The 24,493-nt window shown below is 38.5% G+C and overlaps 1 protein-coding gene across 1 annotated transcript in view; it reads right to left on the reverse strand.

Annotated features, from left to right (window-relative positions):
- LOC107294828 (FYVE, RhoGEF and PH domain-containing protein 5) overlaps positions 1-24,493 on the reverse strand; it is a 124,367-nt gene that overhangs the window by 75,657 nt on the left and 24,217 nt on the right. The window contains exons 2-3 of the mRNA XM_015824094.1: positions 4,318-4,447; positions 126-223 (exon numbers count right to left, since the gene is read on the reverse strand). Of these exons, the coding sequence (XP_015679580.1) occupies positions 126-223; positions 4,318-4,447 (228 nt within the window). The remainder of the gene's footprint in view (positions 1-125; positions 224-4,317; positions 4,448-24,493) is intronic.

Consider the following 24,493-nt stretch of genomic DNA (forward strand, 5'->3'; position numbering starts at 1 on the left):
AAATAGAACCAGTGATGGTTTATCTTGATGAACAGCTGCCCTTATATGTATTTCTTATGCAGACAAACAGAAGGATATTCAGGTATTTCAACAGTATCAAAATTATATTGTATGATACTTTTTACTTGTACATGACACACATTAAAAAGGAGTGGGGCTTCAATTGCTCACTTCCACCTGATTTCTTGATGCTATTGACACTTCCCTCTATAGACACTCCTACCTACAAATAATTTTTGTTACCACTAAGTTATAACAAAGTACATAAGAACAGACTTGTGAGATAGATCAAGGCCCATATTTGTTTCTCAAATTAGATAAACAGATAACCCTAAGGATGCCTTCAAGCAAGGTATAGATTCTCCAGCCATTCTTCCCCTACAACTAGTAATCGAAGGTAAACTGCCCCTAATAGTTTCAAGATTAATAACTCTTTATAGATCTGTGTCCCATTAATTGATTCAGTCATAGAAGTCATCACTATCATTATACTGGGAGTTGCTGGAAGCTGGAAAGCATATAAATATAATTAATTAATTGAATGATCTGTTAACTATATGCTGTCTCTTTTAAATATCCTTTCCTGTAATCTTCCAGTAATTTTCTTTAGATGAACCATGCTCTAGAAAGAAGGGGGATAAATCCCTATCCATTTTCTCCATTCCAAGCTTGATTTTATATACATCAATTAGCCCTCCTGTTACTTTTTTTTAAATTATAGTCCCAAAGCTTCTTATTTGTAAGGCAGGTTTCTGAATCCACTGATCATTCTGGTTACACTTTTCTGAACTTTCATTTACATCTGTTATACCCGCATTCAAATATGATATAGTTACCCATTTACAATATTTCAGTTGCCTATGAACCGCAGATTTGTATAAAGGCTTGAATTAAAATTTTGGTAGTGTTATTTTTAATCCATTTCCTAATGGCCTAAAATGTTCTAAAGATGGTTAGGCTCACTCAGTAATTTGCCTGGTTTAATGGGGATTAAATATAGATATTGCAACTTATTCATTTCACTGCATTGAGTTAAACTTAACTGAATTTTCAATGTATTCTAAGAGATTGGAGGTGAATTTGTTCTTGTATCTAAAATAATATCGGAATGGTTTCATTGATTTTAGAAACACTCTTCTGTAATAATAATACAAACATCTGGCTGACTGTGCAATCAACCATAATAATAATGTAGCAAAAGAAAGCAAAAGATAGTACCAATAGAAATAGATGCCTTGGGTGTAATCTCAAAACAACTGCAGCACCATTTGAACAACATAGGCATAAACAAAATAACCATCAGTCAATTGCAAAAGCTAGTTTTACTTGTAACACTTATATTTTGCTATACATTTAACATCGTCAAACAACAGCCATCTGCCTATCCCAGGTCCTTGGGAAGGACTCAATAGGTGGATAAAATGCCAAATACAGTCTAAACATCTGGGTGACTGTGTGACCAATGGGCCAGTAATGAAAAATTGGTGAGAACATATAGTTGAAAAAACAGCCAGACATGCCCAAGTTAAAATATGTTGGATCTGAATAGAAACTGATATAGCTTTGGTTCACAACACACCAGATTTAACTGTAGCCTAAAAAAAGAAAGTGTGGATAATGCATGCGGCAATATCAAAGGATACCAAAGAACTGGGGAAGATCACAAAAACAAACTGAAGTTGAAAGGTGTTGTGTCCTGAGCCTGCAAAAGCAGGCTCGGGACGTTGCAAGAGTCCCAGGCAATTGCAAAAGCTGCCCGGGACCAGACTGAGTGGCGCCGGCCTTGCGCACATGCGCAAGGCGGGAAAAGACCGCCTTATGATTGGTTGGATTTGCCCGGGGATCAGAAGGTATAAATAGAGGCCTGCGTGCCTCTGCTCGGGTTGTTCGTAGATTGGAAGCAGAGAATAAAGATTTGTTAGAAATGCTTCGTCTCAAGCGCCATTATTCTCCGGACATAACAAAAGGTGATGGCATAAACTGGCAGGGTGATTCCAGTGGATATCGGCACATTGGGTTGCAATATAAAAATATTTTGGACAGCACTTATAAACCTGCACATTGACAAAATTGCCATCTGCCATTTACAAAGGGCAACACTATTTGGATCTGCACATACACTATGCTGACATAGTATATGAAGACCAACACCAGCTAAAGAACTGGCTGCTGTGATTTCATATTTTTGTGAATATAACAATAATAACAATAACTCTATAAACCGAGTGGAATTTCCTATCCTAATATTTAGGCTTCCATGTTGGCTCTTAGAACTTTGTTTTGATTATGTATGCTAACCCTAACTCCTCCTGCAAAATTACAGAATCAATAAAGGCTGATCCCTTGGTTAGTCCAATTCTAGCCAATCCAAGCAGATGCCAATCCCTTATTGCACAATAAATGGATTTGTCCAGGCTTTTTGGTATCCCACAAATTTTCAGTGTTATGTATGGTATCTTTAAAAATTAGGGGATGCCTGTATGGTCTTTCATATTTTAGTATGTTCAAGAACATTTTGGAGACTAAGTTATGATCATGTCAAAATGGACCAAAAATCCAAAACCATAGCATATTTATCACCTAAAATGATTGACTAAATGAGACCTTAACTTTCGTATTCTTTTTGCATGTAAGAAAGCTGGCTTAGTAAAACACCCAGCTAATTTGTTAAATTTCATTCAAAGCAGGCCTTAGTCTACTGTAATCATACAATGCCTCAGATAGTAGCTCATAACAATTGTTAATAATATCTGGTGTACATGATGAGGCTGTAATGGGTTTAAAATGAACAGCAACTGCTCAGGGAAGAAACTTGTGNATTTTTTTCAGAGCCATTTTTCAAATGATTGTTGAAGGAATGAGCCAGGAGGTTAAGCAAACTGTTTCTGATGTGGTTTCACAATTGGAATGTATTGGTTTACCTTGAGCATCATGGATTATCAGCTGTTGCTGTTGTTTTTAATCTTTGCATAGAGAGTCACTGTCATAAGATGGACAGTTTTATAAACTATTTTAACAACAACAACAAAAATTAAGGTGTTACTGCAAAAAGTGATGTTTTGTACGACAGTTTTGTAGGTATGCAAATGACACAAATTGCAAAAGAATCTGGTGAAAGATGGGGCAAACAAACAAATCACTGAGGTCACGTTATTAGGGTATCTTAACAAGATTTAATAATTTTGTTTGATTATTATTTTAAGTTGCCCCAATCGAAAGTGAGGTGACATACAAGTTTAATAAATTATTGTTTTATTATTACTGCAGACATTTTACACAAAGAACATTATAACTGGCAAGGAAAAGACTCATTGTTGAAAGTTTTCTAATCTCCATTTAAAAATAAGTCTTTCAAGTATAGAATAGAAAAAATAAAATAAATATAGATGTGCACATGAGAACAAGCAGCTGAGAGGAAAGGAAAACAGGCCACTTAAACAAGAGCACTTGCTAAGTTGCCCTTTTTCAGGTATTCCCCATCCCTTCCTCTCCTTTTCCTATTATGTCATATACTACTAGAAAGTGGAACAAGACCTTTAGTTAATATCTGTTCCATTTTATAGGGACAATAGCAACTCATTTTGCCAGTTTCTATCAGCACTTTCACAGATTGAATTACTTTGACTGAATTGAGATCTCCATGCCTTGTATGGAAGGTCTCCTGCCTTGGGTTGGACTAGAAGGCCCCTTCCAGCACTATGATTCTATGTTCTAAAACAGTGGTTCTCAACCTGTGGGTCGGGACCCCATTTGGGGTCGATCAACCATTTCACGGGGGTCGCCAAGCAAGGCTGTTCGCCATTTTTTTTGTCCGCCATTTTTTTGTCCGCCATTTTTTCCCCTTTTCCGGCGGGTGCCTTACCTCCTTTGGGCTGGGCCAGCTGGTGGTCGGCCTGCTCCGTCTCTGCCGCTTGCCAGCTACGCCTCGGCCGGCGCAGGGGGCGGAACCATGCATGCGCGGCGCTCCCGGGCAGGGAAAGTCCTCGACCTACGACCGGTTGGGTAGTCCTCGACTTACGACCGGTTTAGTCCTCGATGTACGACCGGTTTAGTCCTTGACGTACAACTGGTTTAGTCCTCGACTTACAACCGGTTGGGGTCACGGCATTAAAAAGGTTGAGAACCACTGTTCTAAATTGTCATGTTTCTGATTGCATTCTTGTACTAAAATCACTCCTGTACCCAGCAGCAACTGAGAAACATGGCACACTAGATAATAGGTTGAGTTACCCCACAAGAAAAATCTAGTAAATATCCTAACAATTTCCTAGTACTTTATTGTCACAAAATGTGTTCCAAAAGAAAAATGTATTTTACCTTCTGGATGATATTGGAATCTCCTTGATTGCTGTCTTCATCTTCTGAACTTTTCTGTTCCTCGTCAGATGTGACATCTTCAATAGGAATTACGGAGATGGGGCACACCTTGTAAGGCTCTGTGTAAGCACTGTGAAAAAAAAACCTGTTATGAATACCACTAGACAATAAGAACAGGAGTGAAACTTTACCTTATTATTAGATGAAGATTTTCTGACAACCTATAATCTGTTAATTCTTGTGAAGCTCCTTTTGTATTTGTTAAGAAGTCAAATAGGATAGGGAGGAGGGACTCCATAGGGTAGGGACTGTAACAGAAAAGACATGAGAAAAGATTGCATGGTCCCTTCTAAAATCTTGTTCAGAAAAGGTCATTGGACATTGGGCAATGTATGTCTAGAGTGGTAGGGCCGATCATAAAGGAAATTAAATAGAACCAGTGATGGTTTATCTTGATGAACAGCTGCCCTTATATGTATTTCTTATGCAGACAAACAGAAGGATATTCAGGTATTTCAACAGTATCAAAATTATATTGTATGATACTTTTTACTTCTACATGACACACATTAAAAAGGAGTGGGGCTTCAATTGCTCACTTCCACCTGATTTCTTGATGCTATTGACACTTCCCTCTATAGACACTCCTACCTACAAATAATTTTTGTTACCACTAAGTTATAACAAAGTACATAAGAACAGACTTGTGAGATAGATCAAGGCCCATATTTGTTTCTCAAATTAGATAAACAGATAACCCTAAGGATGCCTTCAAGCAAGATATAGATTCTCCAGCCATTCTTCCCCTACAACTAGTAATCAGAGGTAAACTGCCCCTAATAGTTTCAAGATTAATAACTCTTTATAGATCTGTGTCACATTAATTGATTCAATCATAAAAGTCATCACTATCATTATACTGAGAGTTGCTGGAAGCCGGAAAGCATATAAATATAATTAATTAATTGAATGATCTGTTAACTTTATGCTGTCTCTTTTAAATATCCTTTCCTGTAATCTTCCAGTAATTTTCTTTAGATGAACCATGTTCTAGAAAGAAGGGGGATAAATCCCTATCCATTTTCTCCATTCCAAGCTTGATTTTATATACATCAATTAGCCCTCCTGTTACTTTTTTTAAAATTATAGTCCCAAAGCTTCTTATTTGTAAGGCAGGTTTCTGAATCCACTGATCATTCTGGTTACACTTTTCTGAACTTTCATTTACATCTGTTATACCCGCATTCAAATATGATATAGTTACCCATTTACAATATTTCAGTTGCCTATGAACCACAGATTTGTATAAAGGCTTGAATTAAATTTTTGGTAGTGTTATTTTTAATCCATTTCCTAATGGCCTAAAATGTTCTAAAGATGGTTAGGCTCACTCAGTAATTTGCCTGGTTTAATGGGGATTAAATATAGATATTGCAACTTATTCATTTCACTGCATTGAGTTAAACTTAACTGAATTTTCAATGTATTCTAAGAGATTGGAGGTGAATTTGTTCTTGTATCTAAAATAATATCGGAATGGTTTCATTGATTTTAGAAACACTCTTCTGTAATAATAATACAAACATCTGGCTGACTGTGCAATCAACCATAATAATAATGTAGCAAAAGAAAGCAAAAGATAGTACCAATAGAAATAGACGCCTTGGGTGTAATCTCAAAACAACTGCAGCACCATTTGAACAACATAGGCATAAACAAAATAACCATCAGTCAATTGCAAAAGCTAGTTTTACTTGTAACACTTATATTTTCTATACATTTAACATCGTCAAACAGCCATCTGCCTACCCCAGGTCCTTGGGAAGGACTCAATAGGTGGATAAAATGCCAAATACAGTCTAAACATCTGGGTGACTGTGTGACCAATGGGCCAGTAATGAAAAATTGGTGAGAACATATAGTTGAAAAAACAGCCAGACATGCCCAAGTTAAAATATGTTGGATCTGAATACAAACTGATATAGCTTTGGTTCACAACACACCAGATTTAACTGTAGCCTAAAAAAAGAAAGTGTGGATAATGCATGCGGCAATATCAAAGGATACCAAAGAACTGGGGAAGATCACAAAAACAAACTGAAGTTGAAAGGTGTTGTGTCCCGAGCCTGCAAAAGCAGGCTCGGGACGTTGCAAGAGTCCTGGGCAATTGCAAAAGCTGCCCGGGACCAGACTGAGTGGCGCCGGCCTTGCGCGCATGCGCAAGGCGGGAAAAGACCGCCTTATGATTGGTTGGATTTGCCCGGGGATCAGAAGGTATAAATAGAGGCCTGCGTGCCTCTGCTCGGGTTGTTCGTAGATTGGAAGCAGAGAATAAAGACTTGTTAGAAATGCTTCGTCTCAAGCGCNTCTTTTTGCATGTAAGAAAGCTGGCTTAGTAAAACACCCAGCTAATTTGTTAAATTTCATTCAAAGCAGGCCTTAGTCTACTGTAATCATACAATGCCTCAGATAGTAGCTCATAACAATTGTTAATAATATCTGGTGTACATGATGAGGCTGTAATGGGTTTAAAATGAACAGCAACTGCTCAGGGAAGAAACTTGTGGCACATTTTCATAGCAAGCATAAAAGACAACCATGTAAATGCAAGCTATTATGATTCCCTGAAGCACTGCAAAAGGCAACTCATCACTTTTATGGGTCTTCCCCCATCCCACTCCCTTATTAGATGCTTCCAGTCAAATAGCTTTAGGATGAAAAATAGTCAAATTCTTGTCTCATTGACTTGGTTTAACTATTTATGCTATCCTTCAACAAAAAGGAAATCTTCCATGCTTTCTCAAAGACCCAACTATCTCATCACTAATTAACCTCAAATGCTGCAAAGGTTAGGCAGCACCAGAGATAAAGGTATGAAGAGTAGCTCTGTGAATATTTATTTGTGAGATTTTTGTCTGTTTCTATCCATGTTACACCCAGCATTTCTGAAGCCACTTTCTCTTCTTTCTATATGTACTAGACACTATTCATTTTCTTTGTAGACTTCAAGTTTCCTCCTTCTTAATTTAGTCATAGTACTTTTTTTTTTGCTAAAAATATTAGATTAAATCCAGGTCAATTCCAATTAAAATATCAGATGTAGATCAGGGTTCTGCCTGAACTCTGATCCAGAACATACGAGCATTACTGACTTCAATCATTAAATAGTTTGTAGTGATAAAAAGAAGCTTCCAATAGTATTAGAAGTGTGAGAAATTTTGGACCAATCTTCCCCAACCTGGGTACCATCCAGAAGAGTGCATATGTAGAATTCAACTCCCAGAATTCACTAGCCAGCAAGTTAATTGCTGATTATTCTGGGCGATCAAGTCCACATATCTGGATTTCAATATGAAAGTTGGATAAACTATACGCCAAAAGTTACAGTGCAATGTATTTGTCGTGTCATCTCGAAAACAATTGCACTTTATCTTGAAACTGAAACAGTATACATATTTTTTTTAATGTTTACATTAAAAACTTCTAAGGAGATTTTTATATTACACTGCAGTGCAGTTTCTATATTTTATATACAATTTCTGAAATTGAAAGACAAAATGTTGCCCTGTTTATTCTATTCTGACATGGCAGTTGAATATCACACAAGAGAGGAAATCCAAAGGCTGAAATGACCCACGGTAACCTTGTTTAGAATTCTCATTAAAGCCTTTTGGGAAAAGGCAAGTAAGAACAGAATAGCTATTTTATCAATGTAGTCCATAGGTAGGCTCTACATATGATTATAAATGCAGAAAACTCTCTTTGCTAAGTTTCTTGAGGAGTCTCTTTAGGTCCAGTGAATTAGGTGGCATAGAAATCATTGTAACAGGGCAGGGCAGGACAGAACAGGATAGAACATAAAACAGCCATTTTTTGGAGTTGTTCGAATTCTGGACTGTTTGCACTGAGTAGGAATTGAATTAAATCAGGGATGGGCAACTATGACCCTTTTATGTCCTGTGGACTTCAACTTCCAGAATTCCTGCTAGCTCAGGAATTCTGGGAGTTGAAGTCCACAGGATGTAAAGGGCCCATAGTTACCCACCTCTGGACTAGATGATGCTGGACCTTTCCAAATTCCATCAATCCCTAATAGGATAGCCCAAAAATGCAAGTATATGTTTGAAGGCTGTTTATGGATGTTATAATGAGCTGAGATGGATGAATGAATGGATGGATGGATGCAGTGAATGAAGGCATTTTGTGATTTCATTTTTTAAAAAAAGTTTGGGAAAGGAACATTTTGAGGCCAAATTAAGCATTAAATCCAAGGATAAAACTAAGGATGTTTTCCTAGGGCTTAAAAATAATTAAAAGTTCCATAAAATATTTCTGAATCTAAATTTACACATAGTAAAGTAAATATAAAGCCATAGCACAATGGTAGATAAATATATTTTCCATGCAAAAAAATCTCCAATTAAGTTCTGGCACCTTTGTGTGAAGATGGAAGAAATTCTTCCAGTCACCATAAATAACGATAAGCCAAATGACCATATACGTTTCTTAAATCAAAAGCTTTCTAGGCTTCTGTTATTTTTCCTTTGACAGAAGCTATAGGTAAGCAACAACTAGAACATGCTGTTTAGTATACTTTTGAATACTGCTCCATATAAAGAAAATAAGCAGAATGAGTAAAGGAAGAAAAACAGTTGCTGAAAAAAATAGTTTTTCATATCAATCAATTAAATACACATATAAAACTGATAATATAAGAGAAAAATTCTGGGTAAAAAAAAATGAAATAAAAAAATTCAATAGTTTCTTAAGGATTATAATACACATATCATACTGATTCTGTCCATGTGTTTTAAAATAAATGATTTACCAAGAACATTATTTCTGAATCTTTATGGCATGAAATATGATGTTTCATGCATAGCTATTCAGTGCATACAATGTATATAACAATAGCACTTAGACTTATATACAGCCCCATAGTGCTTCATAACATTTTCTGGGCAGTTTACAATGTCAGCATATTGCCCTCAACAATCATTTTACAATATCTTCGGAAGGATGGAAGGCTGAGTCAGGATCAAACTCCAGGCGGTAGGCAGAGTTTTGCTTGTAATACTGCATTCTAACCATTGCACCACCAGGGCTCTTGATTGATATATGATTAGAAATGTATCTTGTTTATAAGTTTTTGTCTTCTCTTATAATGGGCAGCCTTTCTCCTTTGCAATACAACCTTCTTCAGCAAAGAGGGGGGAAATTAATCAGAATGTGTCAACAGTCTAAGATTTTCTTTGACTTGCAGAGCAGATGCTGATCCTAAAAAGAAAGCAGGATCAGATCTAGCTAGTAGAATCACAGAATGTAAATGTTATAATTCTGGGAGATCACTGGATACAACATCTATAATGCAAGAACTCTTGAATTGTTAAGAAATCTATCTGATGCCCAATAGTTTACTTTTAGTTGAAGTGTTGCTATGCAGAGTACAGATTTCAGAAGGGGTTTGCTACTTCCACCTCAATTCCTAAGCAAGAGTAAGCCATGTATATATATTTTCTTCCACCTATTTCACTTCTGACATAATTTTCTGTCTCTGACAGTCCTTTTCTTTTTGTCACCTATGTCATATTTACAGTTTCTTCCACTCCTTTCCCCAATATACAAATGTTTATGAACTCATATATTCACTGCTTCTTTTGTAAGAAAAAAGGTGCTGGAACTCATATCTTGTTAATCTTTTATTTAAAAAATTATATATTCAGTTCTCAACATAAATTTATTTATTGTATTTAAGGCAAATGTTCATAGTAAATTTTACACTAAAAATTAAAAAAAGATTTTCAATTCACCAACGATTTTTTAAAATAAAGAAATTATTTACCTTTTGCACATAGTCAATCACATTACACAACATGCCAGTTGTGTAATGAAACATAACAGTCGCCATCCGCAGTAAGCACTCAGCGTGCGACCACACGACCAATCACAAGCCGAGCAGTGCCACAAGCCGAGCAGCGCCATCACAACCAGCGTGTACGAAGTACGCATGCATCGGACTCGACACACAAGCAGCCAGCATGCACCATTTTAATGATTTTGCCGCCGACCTGCTACGCTCGACAGGGCAATTCAAGTCCACATGGACCAAACATCAAATTTTCAAAAGTTATTTTTAAAACTTGGAAAATCTGTTGAAAAATGGTGCCGGAACTCCGTTCTGGTGTGTTCTATGACAAAAAAAGCACTGCATATATTACATATGCATCTATTTTTGGATCATTTATAAGCTTAAAAAATATAATTTGAGTAAGTTTGTAATGAAATAAAATGAAATGCAAATTGAAGGAATTTCTTCCTCACCAGGAATGTTAAGTATGCTGTCTAGGCATTCTTTTCAAACCACAAAGGAGAATATAATGGGAAGAAATTGATAGAATTAAGAAAACATTGTCAGCTATGGTGCTGATTATAAGAGGAAACTATATTTTCTGCCAAATAACTTTACAAAGCTACTTAATTTACAGGTGGATAAAAACAGAGTGGGTTTTTTTTGCATATTGACAGATTTATGCTTGTTCTAATTTCATATACACATGATGTAAAAATGCTAGTCTTCTCTTTAAACTCCACAGTTTTCTACCTATAGATTTTAAGTAGCACAATCCTAAATGTAAACTTCTATTTCATCTGTTCTACTCTTCACTAAGACTGATTTTTTTTCTCTTGGGAAGGATATTTTTGTTTAACACAGCTGCTGTTATTTATTCTCTCCCCCTCCCTCAAAAAAAACCCCCACAACACAAGTGCTAGAAGTGTCTTCTGGTGATACAAAGGCAGTGGTGTTCATAGCAGAAACAAAGAAAAATTATGCTAAAGTATAGCCTTGCTCACAAAGAAACTTAAAAATACATTCAGTCACTGTAGTCTCAAAATCCCTGCTGATATCTTAATGAGTTCTAGTGGGATAGAAACAACCAGCATCACCATACAGCTTTAATGATGATTAATTATATTTTGGTTCCAGAATGTCTGTCTGGAAGAAGCATCATGGCTGTGTATGGTGAAGTCTAGAAAAATGTTATTTTATTGCTCCTTCCTCATTCATCCTGGGAGTTGAAGTTCACGGTGCTGTATGTGAAGGGCTTCCTTTGTTGTTGCATAATTTTTATTAAAAGTTTTTGTTACCATAGTCAAAGCAAATACCAACCAGACTCAGAGAAAGAGAAATAATAAAAGTGCAAAGAAGGAAAAAGAAGGTAAAAGGTAAAAAATAATTAAAATAAATATATAAAGAAGTGGCTTCTGATCACTAATAAAATGAAATAAAAATTAAAAAGAATGTTAAGTATGCTGTCAGGGCTTTCTTTTCAACATATTTGTATCTTTAGAAGGGGCAAAGACTTATCAAATTTATTTATGCTTAAACAAATTTGATAAGTCTTCACCCCTTCTAAAGTTACAAATATCTCTTTTTGTTATAACCCATCTCTTATCTATATGTAAATCCATAAATCATCAGCTTTTCAATCTTGATGTCAGCAAGAAGTCCAGAGATTTATAGAAACGTGTCTTATTTTAACCTTGGTCAAACAAACTAATTTTTTATATTCCTTCCTTTTACTTCTGACAATCTTGATCTTTAATTCATTCAGATGTTGTTGTAGGATTTGGTCTCTCTTCAATTTTCCTTTTTCCCAATCTAAGTGGTTCTTTGAGGCTTTAGCACAGACAGTCAAACACAAGGCCCGCTGGCCGGATGAGGCCCGTGAAGTGGTTTCATGTGGCCCGCAAAGCCATCCTGGAAACAGTGAGGGAATGGCCCTTGCTGCTTTGGCCCTGGCCCAGGCCGGCCAGGAGCCAATGTACAATTTTGTGGTGGCCATCTATGCTGAAATGCATTCAGTCTTAAGCTACACAAGGCTGTCTGGAAACAGTGAGGAACCAGCCCCTGCCATGTCAGCCCCGTCCCCTGGGTGCATGCTGGGGAGGTGTCACCCTTTGTGAGGAATGAAGAAATGCACCATCACTTGCAAGTGGCCAGCAAATGGCCCTTGCCTACTTCACATATCCAGCTTGATGGGCTCCGGGGCAGAGGTTTTGCCAGGCAGTGGGGCACTCTCCTCACAATGCCAAGAGGCTGAGCCAGGCGGCATGAATCTGAAAACAAGCGTGATGCTGCCCAGCCCCCAGCCTGCCCGGTTTTGTCAGGCAGCGGGACACTTTCCTCATAGCGCCGAGAGGCTGAACCAGGTGGCACAAATCCAAAAAGAAGTGCAATGCCGCCCAGCTCCCATCCTGTCCGGTTTCAGTAGGCAGCGGGGCGCTCCCCTCACAGCGCCAAGAGCTGAGCCGGGTGGCGCGAGTCTGATAAGAAGTGCATTGCTGCCTAGCCCCCAGCCTGCCCAGTTTCAACAGGCAGCAAGGTGCAAAGCTGGCGAACTTTGCACCGCCTGGCTCAACCTCTTGGCACTGTGAGGAGAGCACCCCACTGCCTGCTGAAGCCGGGCAGGCTGGGGGCTGGGCAGCATCACGCTTCTTTTTGGATTCGTGCCGCCTGGCTCAGCCTCTCGGTGCTGTGAGGAGAGTGCCTCACTGCCTGCCGAAACTGGGCAGGCTGGGGGCTGGGCGGCATTGCGCAGGTAACGTTGACTCTCATGCTGCTCATGGCATCCCCTCCCCCAGAGCCCACCAAGCCAGATATGTGAAGTAGGTGAGGGCCATGTGCTGGCCACTTCCAGACGATGGTGCATTTCTTCATTCCTCACGAAGGGTGACATCTCCCTAGCTGCATTTCTTGCCTGTTTTTCTCCCTCCCTCATCTCAAATATTTTCCCACCACTCTGTACTTAGGAAGGAAGGAAGGAAAGAAGGAAAGAAGGAGAGGGAGGGTCTGAGGGAAGTCCTGCCTTAGTCCTGCCCTGCTGCCCTTTTTCCATCCCCCTGCCCCCTCCTCCTGGCCTATCCTGGGGGTCTCCCATCCTATTGCTAAGAAAGCGTTGGATACAAAGCAGGGTCTCCTCCCATGGAGAGGGAATGGGCCTCCCTCTGACTTTGCCCTCGTACCCATCATGAGCAACCTGGCTAAGGAGAGCAAGCACAGCAGCAGCAGCCTTGAGGAGGAGGTAAGTGCAGCTGGGTGCTCCCTTAGGGAAGTGGGGCTGGGCTTGGTGCTGCAGATGCTTGAGGGCCAGGCTGGGCGTTTGACCTCTGCTGCCCAGGGCTCCGGGCACCATCATCCAGCCCCCCCACATGGCCTCAGAGGAACAGTGAGGCTCCTCCAGTGGACCATGCCTTGGCACTAGCCCTGGTCCCACCCCCTTCTGCCAGAGACCCTCAGATCTGTCCCACTCCTGCTCAGGCCCCCACAGGCACCCTTGACATGAACGTTGTAGAGCTGGCCATGCCCACCCAGTAGGCCCCACCCTCTCCATCCACGCCCACCCACCCTGGCCCCACCCACCCGGCCCCCCAAGGGCAACCGCAATGCTGATGCGGCCCTCAATGAAATTAAGTTTGACACCCCTGCCCTACAGTAACAAAGTAGCCATTTAGAGTTTCCAGAACAAATGCTCTGTATTTTATTTTATTATTTTATTTAAAACATTTATACAGCCACCCATTTTCCAATAATGCTCTAAACAGGCGCAGTGGTTAGAAAGCAGTATTACAGGCTAACTCTGCCTACGGTCAGGAGTTCAATCCTGACCGGCACAAGGTTGACTGAGACTTCCATCCTTCCAAGGTCAGTAGAACCTAGATTGTTGGGGCAATATGCTGACATTTGTAAATTGCCCAGAGACTGCTGCAAAGCACTATGGAGCAGTATATATATATATCTAAGTGCTATTGCTATTGTTAACCAGCTACGAATCAAAAGATTATATTTCTCTTTTATGTGTCCTCTGTATTACTGCATTTGTCATTTGCAGCAAATAGCAACTCTGATTTCCTGTTTGTTTGCAAAGGCATTAACAGCTTGAGGAAGAATGCTTTTTGGAGAGAATATGGAGAGGGTAGAAAGGATTTCTTTGTGCATTCTTTATAGAACATGTAGATCAACTCCTACATTGACTGAAGCAGGCTGGTGGTGATTCTAGGTTTCCTTATACAGGATAGCGATGTTAGTCTATGGTGGCAAACAGCTACACAGTACCTTTTCTGACTGACAAATGTTATTAAAAGGCATTAGTTCATGAAAGCTTATACCTTTTAATAAAATTTGTTAGGCAGAAAAGGTGGTGCCAGATTCCTGATTTTTAACCTTGCTCAAAGGCTGACAATGGAAGCACTTTATCCAGAGATTAATTCTAGAATGACTAATAATATGAGCAGCACTAAGCCAATTTCCTTTATTGTTTTGTTGGCTTTCTTTACTTTCACTACTTCTTCCTTTAACATCAGCATCAGCTTGTCAAGGGAGAGCATGCACAATCAATATGGTAGTATAATAATGAGAATGGCCACCCAGAGAAAAAGTTGGTAAAAGTCAGCAGAATTCAGTGAAGGGGAATAAGACAATAGCCACTGGGAAAGCCAAGCAAAGTTTGAAGGAAAGGAGGGCATAAATATCTCTTGGTGCAACTAAATGACTGGCTATCTCTTACCATCCTACTGGGGACTATAAAAAAAACGTTTCTTTTTTGTCCAGTGCCTGCTTTTCCAGTCACAGATAACTTTGCACGGGCTATTCACTAAACACTCAATACAACTGCTAAGAGAATTATGGGAATTTTGCCAAGTTAAACAATACTGCCTCACAAAGCAATTTTGGGCAATCAGAAATGCCAATGTATGGGTTAGATTTCAGTAAGGTAGGAATTTGCTTAACTGATCTCAAACCGGTATATTAAAATGGAAACAGTTGTTTATCATAATTCGTCAACCCCACTAGTGTAAGAAATCAATTCCACAGGAAAGTAAAACTACTTTTTTTTTTGAGTAATAACAATAGAAGCTTACAAGTCTGATTACACTGCAGGTCCTGCTCTTTATGCTTTTGTGAATTAGAGAGGTGTCTCTACGAGCCGTTTATGAACACCTTTTGTCTATCCAGCTATTCTGCGTGTGGTATTTATATGGTGCCTGTTGTGTGTGACTTTTCAGCTGTTGATTGGGATGTTGATGGCTGGCTCTTAAGTTGTTGGATGTTGTTTCCTTATGCATAAGAAAGGCATAAGGAAGGAATGCACAAGGAAGCAACAGCCAACGACTTAAGAGGCAGTCATCAACATCCCAATCAACCACTGAAAAGTCACGCACAACAGGCACTATATAAATTTCACACACAGAATAGCCCAAAGCACACACTGTGCTAGAGAGAAGTTCCCTGAGGATGGGCTCCAACACGAGTCGGAAAACTCAGAAGACAAAAACTTCTGTTCCTGATGATAGACCCAGATCGGATCCTACAACGTTATCCTGGGACACATATATTTGCCTTCATTCATAAACAGTTTCACTCTGAGTTGTTCTGTTTTTCTCCCAAACTAACCATTCCAAAACCACATGGCTTTGCTTTTAGAACTAACGACGATACACTGTTCATCTAGAGCAGGGGTCCCCAATCCCCGGTCTGTGGACTGACACCTGTCCTCAGCATGCCAGCAAGCAGGCCACACAAACAAGCAAAGCTCCATCCTCGGGATGCAGGCAGTATTCAAAACCACACCCCCTCTAGTCCTCAGAAAAACTTTCTCCATGGCACCGGTCCCTGGTGCCCAAAAGGTTGGGGACCTCTGATCTAGAGTTTATATTGCAAAGATTATGGTAGAAATGTATGTGCGTATCTTGCTCTCTTGGAAGGGAAGAGTCTGTCTCCAGTAGTGCCTGCTCATCCTGTATGATGTGAATAGAGTTGACATGCTCCTGATCCCATTGATCAAGCAGCGTCATCTGATGGAACTCATAAAGTGGACTTTCTTGGTCTCAGCACCTGTCTTCTGGAACATCAACCAGAGATTTGAATGACGCTTATTCTGCCCTTGTTGAAGGAAACTTTAAAAACATGACATTTCTCCTAGACTTTGTATGGTTGCACTTTTTATTGATCTGTCCAAACATCATTTTCTTCTATCTTTATTATATCATGTTTGTACAATTTTAGTCTTCCATGTTGCCCAGAGTTGCTATGAAGTCAGACAGTGTTATCAATCTCATAGATGCATAAATGAATACTTACACACATACACAGAGTGCTTACTTATGCAAAAAAGAATGCTAAGCTTATCTCTGTGCCGCTTATTAAAGCAGCCTAAATTCCTGATTCCGCTTCTCATTCTGTCATTTTCTCACTTCACACAGTAGTGTTTGAGCACTAGATGACAGTTGTCAGAGCATGGATTTCATTATTCTCCTTAATTTAGCATTCTCTTATGCAAGACATCATCCAGGGGCACAGCGGAGTGCCATCTGTCATGTTTTGAAGTCAATTATCTGCCTTGATACATTCTGGTTTGTTTATTTTACTTTGCAGGATTCTCATTTTTCTTTGTATTTAGCATACAGAGATCTAGATACATATTTCAGAGGCAGTGAGCTATTTTACTAGTTATTTCTGGCTGAATCTGAAGAAAAAACATCCAGCTGCACACTATGCTTTCTTAATCTATAATAACAATGAGTAATGATAATAAAAGAAAGTACCCATTGCTCTGCTATCTTTTCCTATTACAAATTAATCAAAGGAAGATATGTTAAAAAAAAAAAGTGCCCAAGAGGCTACAAAATGGTACAGTATGGTAGAAGCTGCTGGTTCAGCACAAACAAAAGCATTAACAGACCTCACAACAGATTGAAAGCCATTGTAACAGCTTTGCTGGTCTCTCTAGGAAATTGCCTTTTTGCAATTTGTAACAGTTTGTCCTCACAGATGCAGAAGTGGATTTCGCTTTAACCCACTCTCCTTCTGAGGCAAATGGATGGGTTACACTCATGGCGAAAGGCATTCTAATTTGATAAGAATGCTCCACTACATTATGGCATTAATTGTTATGAATGGCGCTACCTATTGATGAGTGGTACAGTAAGCGAGGTGTGCAGAAACATCTTTCTGCAGCACACAATTTCATCTCCAACATGGAGAGCTCTATCACACACTGGTGTGGATTGTCTTCAGAGAGATGATGGTGTAGCCTACAGTATTTTTGTGGCTTCTAATTTCTTTCCAGCTTTTCTTCTTTTTTAAAAAACCATAGAGATAAACCATTAAACCATGCAAAATATAAAGTCAGATCATTATTGGAACGAATGATATTTTTTGCATTCCTTTAAACACTTGCTGGTTCACACAATCTTCAAATCTTGCTTTGGGATTATTTTGATGGAACTTCATTTCCCGCGTTAGATATTTCTTTTCCATTTTCTTTCAAAATGACATAGAAAAAGTATCAGAAAACATTCTGTTGCATTTCTCAAATTTGGTGCTATGTTCAGGAATCGTTTTAGAAGCAAAGACTGTATGAAAGAGAGCTTGTAGCAATAATTAAGATGTCTGGATGGATCTTAGATATTGCTAAATGTAAAACTGGCCTTTTAGTTACACTTTAAGAAATCCCATTGTTTTCCATGACTAAATCTAGAGCTATCCAAAACACTTTGATTACACTTAGAAAGTTAACAACAATTATTGTGTAATCAAAACTGTTTGCCTATATTCAAGATGTTGTCTTCCAGACATTTATATTTTGGGATTTTATGGCCAAGATAATGTAGGATATTAGTGGCTTCACTAATATTGCAAGTCTTTACTTCATTTCAATCTTGTCCTCTTGTTAACTGATTTAAAATTTCACAGAACAGGAGTGAACTGAGATATTTTGACATGTAATACAAAGACACAACTTGGAAGAAGTGTAGAGGACAAAGAGTAGTTGTATTTGCAGTATTGTTTCTCTAATCTTGCTGAGTTATATCTGGAAGCTTTTAGTCAATTCTAGCTAATCTAGAATGCTTCGTTTGTGTGAAGTCTGAAAATTTGGTCAGTAGGCTTTGGCCTAAAGCCATGATGCATACAGAGCATATTCCACAACTGCTAGTAAGCCCATTGTGTAAGTGTAACTCTTTTCCAAATATATTCCTTTGACATTTCAGGATTATCGTGAAACAAAGCTACTTTAAATAGAGACACTTATATAGATGCAATTCACTACAGTGAAATATAGAAAGAAAAAATATACTTGCTGCATGAAAACATTTCAGAGATCTTTTATGGTCTACTATTTTATTAGCCAAACTTTTCTGAAAAGGTTCATATTGATGATATAAAGCCTGGATTAAACTTCAGCATTCAAAAGATGTCCCTAAAACTTCAAATTCTATAAAACATGATCATTTCTGGCTTTTGTAACAGACTGTAGCATCATGGGAATTTTTTTTCAAATCTTTAGCCCTGATTACAATGCACAGAGACATAAATGAGAACATCACCTCCATTTATTCTTCAGCCTAACACTAGGCAACTTGTTTCTTCCTTTATAAACCCGAAGCATTGCTCTGCATCTCTCTGAAAACTAAATCCATACAAGGCAGATATTCATTCTCACTTCTGTGAGTAACATTGGATATGTGTAGCAACTGTAGTGCTTTTTTTCTTTACACTAGCTTGTCACTACAGTCTGGCTCATCTTGATTATGTAATGATTGCTACTCCTAAAAACTGGCCTTTCCAGCTTTTTTAATAGTTACACCTATAATAGCATGCATCTACACCTGGTACAAATACATACTCCAAAGGGGGGGGGGAATCAGTACTACCAAGAAATTGTGCATTTTCTTTTAAAAAGACTTCCAATAGGTTTAAACCCTTCACTACATACAATAATTGTGTGACATGATCTGTAGTATACAATTTTGCTCACTTTCTGGAGTTATGAACACATGTTTGAAGTCGTTTCCTCTGTATAGTTTACCATGGAGGAAATGACTACACTACCGTGTAGTTTAAAAAGCAAAACAACTACATGGTTTTAAAAGAAAAAAAAAAGCCGGCTGAGGCTATCAATAACTACATATCTTGGTGGTTCTAAAAGCACCTTGCCTTATAATTTCACTTGTAGGGAGCAAGTGATTCCTTCCTTTAGTACTGATGCAACCAATTTCGTGTTGGATGACACAAAATTCTGGATTCAGTACACCAGACCTTTAGTCCAGACCTCTGATCCATTAAGTACTTAGGGCAAATCTCTTTGAATCTTGAAATATGCACAGCTTATGATGCCTTCTCTTGAGCCTTAAAAAGGGGTGGCTGTTTTAACGCTTCAAAGGACATATCCCTTTCAGAAAATTATAAGAATTGAGCAGTGATTGGATAAAACCACCAGTGACTGCAAATGGTGTTGGTATAGAATAGGGGTCTCCAACCCCCCGGTCCATGGACCAGTACCGGGCTGCAGCATGCAAGCAACTGGGCTGCACAAACAAGCAAAGCCCCATCCGTGAGATGCAGTCAGCACACAAAACCACGCACCCTCCGGTCCGCGGAAAAACCTCTCTCCACTGGTGCCAAAAGGTTGGGAACCTCTGCTATAGAATGCAGCTGTCTGAGTGCTGCTGGGTGAGAGCCATTACAGCCTTACCTATGTAGGTACAGCTTTTAATAGGTTTCTGACTAGAACACAAAGCCCTGCATACCTTGGGTCCTAGGTTTTTGAAGGACCACCTCCTCTAGGTAGAACTGATTTGTTCAGCATGTCCCTATTAAGGATGTTGAGGTGAGATCCATAAGCATTATTGTTTTGTGGTATCTTCCTGAAGGACAGAGCAGTACTAACTCCGGTCTCTTTTAGAAAAGCTATTAAATGAGTGGTTTTGATGTTGACTGATGCTGGATTCCTGCCATAATGAGTGTTGCTGTTTATTTTGACTTTTGTTAAAAGCGTTATGCTTTTGACTGCTTTATTTTAGTGTCTTAGGAATATAATCAGCTATGAGCCATGAGATATTGGCAGCATACAAATGAACAAAAAAAATAATAATGGAAAAAAGCTGGGGAAGATAAGAAAAGCTCCATTAGGAGGTAAGATTGGGGAATGTATAACCAATGCTCTACCTTGCAAGATTGCTGAATGAAAAATGAGTTTTGTTGATCCTGCCATACTTGATTCAGAATAGCTCAACAACTACCTGGGTATGGATGGTGTTGGCTGCAGAGCCACTTCCACTACCACTGTTCCTTCTTGGTTCTAATACATACTATACAAGGGGAAGGTCTCTTCTTCTCTACCCACATTGACATCAAGAAAACTCCCTTACTGGTTATCTCTGGGGCATCTTTTGTATTTTACAAGAGCATCTGACGAAAGCAGATTTGCTCATTTTATTTATGAACGGAGAATTAATTTAAAAGCATTCAGAAATACGTACCCAGAAATAGAAAAACTTTTAATGTATAGCATCATTCTCTGGGCTGATTAGTAGAAAGTTGCTGAGAATCCCACGTATCTTCCACCTAAGCCAAGAACGTCATTCTTTCTTAACCATGAAGAATATCCCTCAGGACACAAAGCTGGGTGGCATGGATTACATTGGCCTGTTCTACTTTTTTTTGATAGCAATAAGACTTATATAATGCTCCATAGTGCTTTAGAGCCCTCTCTAAATGATTTACAGGGTCAACAATCTGGGTACTCATTTTACCAACCTCAGAAGAATGAAAGGCTGAGTCAATCTTGAGCCAGTCAGGATCAAATTCCAGTTTGTGGCCAGAGTCAACCACCATGGCTTGAAACAAGCAGAAACAAGAGTTTTTCATCTTAGAAGCCACTTCAGAACTAAGAATTAACTCAATAGGACAGAAAGCACTTAGCCAATATATTTAAAAAGAAGTATTTCCCACTCTAGAAAGGATTATGATGAGAACATAACCAAAATACTCAAAGTGTGTCATCTGAAAAAAATTGCAAGTACTATAAAATAAATAGAACTCCATGCATGTATAATATTTACAGTATGTGGACATACCTATCTCTCAAACTTTCCAAACCCTTTTTGCAATATGTTCTTTAAAATGTATATAAAATGTAGCCAACTTAAAGTGATTCTCTTAAACTACTATCCAAAAGCTAAGATTTGTTTATACAATTAACTTATTAACAGGTCACAAATCTTAAAAGTCAATATGTGAAGGGGAACTTCATTTCTTAATTCAGCAAAAATATTCTTATTCAGATCATTAAACCCATTGCTAAATGAAACTTATTGAAGGCAATAAACCTTAATGTGGCAGAAAAAAGAGGAAAAAAATCAAAGTAGTATGCCAATAAGATTGTTTAAGAAAATGGGAAGGAATGGCAAGAAAATATGACATATAGCTCATAATATCACAACAGACGTTTTAATCCTTAACTAATTCCTTTTTTGTAGCAATGATATGGCTGAATGAGAGCAGATGCAGAAGTGTTATTTTCTGTTCTTCCATTCCAAAAGCTACCCAGCACAGCTCCTCTGAGACTGGAGAACCTTAAATTAACTGTCTCAGTAAAAGAAGAGGCAACAAAAATAATTCGTTAGAAACGTTTTCTCCATAATTATTTATTCAAGAAAAAGAGTAAGAACGGTTTCCCTGTAAGTAAAATGTTGGCTCACTTGTAATTTCAACCTATAATTTATATGTTCTCAGATGTGCATGTTCCCACCCACCACCTCTAATTCCTTGCTAGTTCTTATCTAGATAAACCATTACTCCTTGAAATCTACAGGGATTATCGACTGAACTACATTTAACATATATAGAACAAAGCATAAATTTCCTCAACTAGGATGAACTATGCTGGTTAAATTATGCAGTACAGCCAAGTAAACCAATTTGAAGTAGACTAACTTAATACACAGTGAAATACTAACTGACCAGTTGTTCTGCCTTTTTCTATAAATCCATTGTATGAGCATGGATTGTTAGTCTGATGTTGATCTTGGAGTTTATCTATGCTCATCTGGGTGCTGATTGCGGAGTGCTGAGGTGTTTTGGTCTTTTCGTTCCTTTTTTGGCATGTTGATGGCTCTTGCATGGTATATATTTATGTCTATGGGTCTATTGACAGCTGATTTGTCAGAATGCCAGGTTTTAAAAAAATTTCCTAGCATTTTTGGACTTGACTTGGTCTAGGATAGAATTGTAATAGAATTATATTAATTGTGTTGAATATTACTCAAAGAAGTACAGTGCACTTCTGAATAGTGCACTTCCTAGCCCCATATCCTAGAGCATATCTTTCCTTTCCTGGTGCTTTTGAGAAGCGCATGTTTTCCTTTGAAGTAATACTTCAGAAGACCCAGTTGATGCAAACTGTGATGGTCTAGCAGGTCATGTCATGGAGAAATGGATCAAACCCACCATGAATTGGAAGCTGGGTGGTAAGATTCCAATGAACATGAGAGGTGGAGTTGTGCAGTATACCTGGGGTAAAGTAGGCAGAGTTCTCTGTCACTTTATGCCTCTTGGTTGCTTAAAGCAACCAGGAAGAATGCAAGGAAACTATTGTGAATACCCCTTTGTGGGAGTGGGTGATGCCAGTAGACATTGGTCCACCTTCTCATCAACAGGCTTGTCTTGGATTCATTTATATTACAGGTAGTTCTGGACCTATGGCCACAATTGAGCCCAAAATTTCTGTTCTTAAGTGGGACATTTGTTAAGTGAGTTTTGCCCCATCTTATGACCTTTCTTGCCACCGTTGTTAAGTTAGTAACCCGGTTATTAAGTGAATTTGTCTTCCCCATTGACTTTGCTTGTCAAAAGGTTGCAAAAGGGGGATCACGTGACCTTGGGACACAGCAACGGTCATAAATATGAACCAGTTGCCAAGCATCTGAATTTTGATCACATGCTCATAAGTCACTTTTTTCAGTGCCGTTGTCACTAAATGAACTGTTGTAAGTTGAGGAGTGAGGACTACTTGTATACAATGATCTCCATAACTCCAATGTCTCTTTTGTGGGTAAAGTGGCAACAGGAAGAAATCTGGAAGAAACAGATTATTTAGAGCCATGACAATCAGATTCAAACTTGGGCACAAGACTGAGACTGTGTTGGACAACACTCAGGAAGGACGTGTGGTGATTCTACATATCTATATAGTCTCCTGAAATGAAAATCAAAAGCCACATAAATGACTGAAAACTTTAAGAAAGACAAAATACTCAAGGACATTCCTGAGTGGTTATATTCGCTCAAAATAATACATGTTATTTGCTTAGCCAGTTACAATGACACTTCTTATCAGTCAGTAAAGAATGTTCATCATGTTTGTCCCCTGGTTTATGGATTTTGCTACCTACACTTGTAGGGTAATACCACCTATGGATAAGTTCTCTGAAATGTACCCCTTATGATGCACTGAAACCACACAGCCTCTCCATCAGAAACAAGCAAAGAAAATCTAAGGAACTGGCGGTTGAGATGGAAGAGATCCATTGATAGCTGTGTATCTAGTGTCAGCTGTTCCAAAAATTCAAGGCAGCGGCAGACTCTGGCATTGTACTGATATATTTCCAAATATTTGTTATAAGAAATGATGGCTAGAAAAGGCAGCAGCCATTGTCAAGATAGTTGCGCTTCAGTATTTTTAGTTTTGTGGATAAACAGGCAGACGTAATGTAACTTTAATGAGAATTAAGTATTCAAGCCAGGACACGATCCAAAAGACATTGGACTTAATAGATGCAAGTTTTGATCTGATTTCCTAAAATATAGGAAAGCCTTCAGCTTTTCTGCTACAGGGTGTGATCTTCCTGCCTGAACTGGCAAGCTGGAGTTTCTTAATCTCCTTCAAGGTAAAAGGAATGGATACATTTGTCTGTCTTACTTTCAATAAAAATGCACGTTTTTCAAGTTTCTTTACATACTGGTATTGCTTGGATTTTAAAAACCCCATGTGAAAATTCATGTCTCTTGCTACATAAATGAAAATCCATGTACATTTTTATATCTATTTTTCTCATCTACTATATATTTATTGTATGCATTATTTCTGTATGCATTCCTTTGCTATGTAGGTTCCTCAAGGTATGTTTCTGTGTGTATTTTATTTATTTTACAAAATTTATATGCCGCCCTTCTCCCCATGGGACTCAGGGCGGCTCACAGCATGTTAAAACAATATACAGAATTACCCCTTCTAAAAACCAATTAAAATCCAAATATTAGTGACTGTGACTATTTAAAATCATTAAAAATTATCCCTATTTAAAATTCACCCTAGGTCAGGCCCGCTTGTTGAAA

Source organism: Protobothrops mucrosquamatus, unplaced genomic scaffold (assembly GCF_001527695.2).
Source record: "Protobothrops mucrosquamatus isolate PMUCROS unplaced genomic scaffold, P.Mucros_1.0 scaffold2115, whole genome shotgun sequence".
Classification (NCBI taxonomy): Eukaryota; Metazoa; Chordata; class Lepidosauria; order Squamata; family Viperidae; genus Protobothrops; species Protobothrops mucrosquamatus.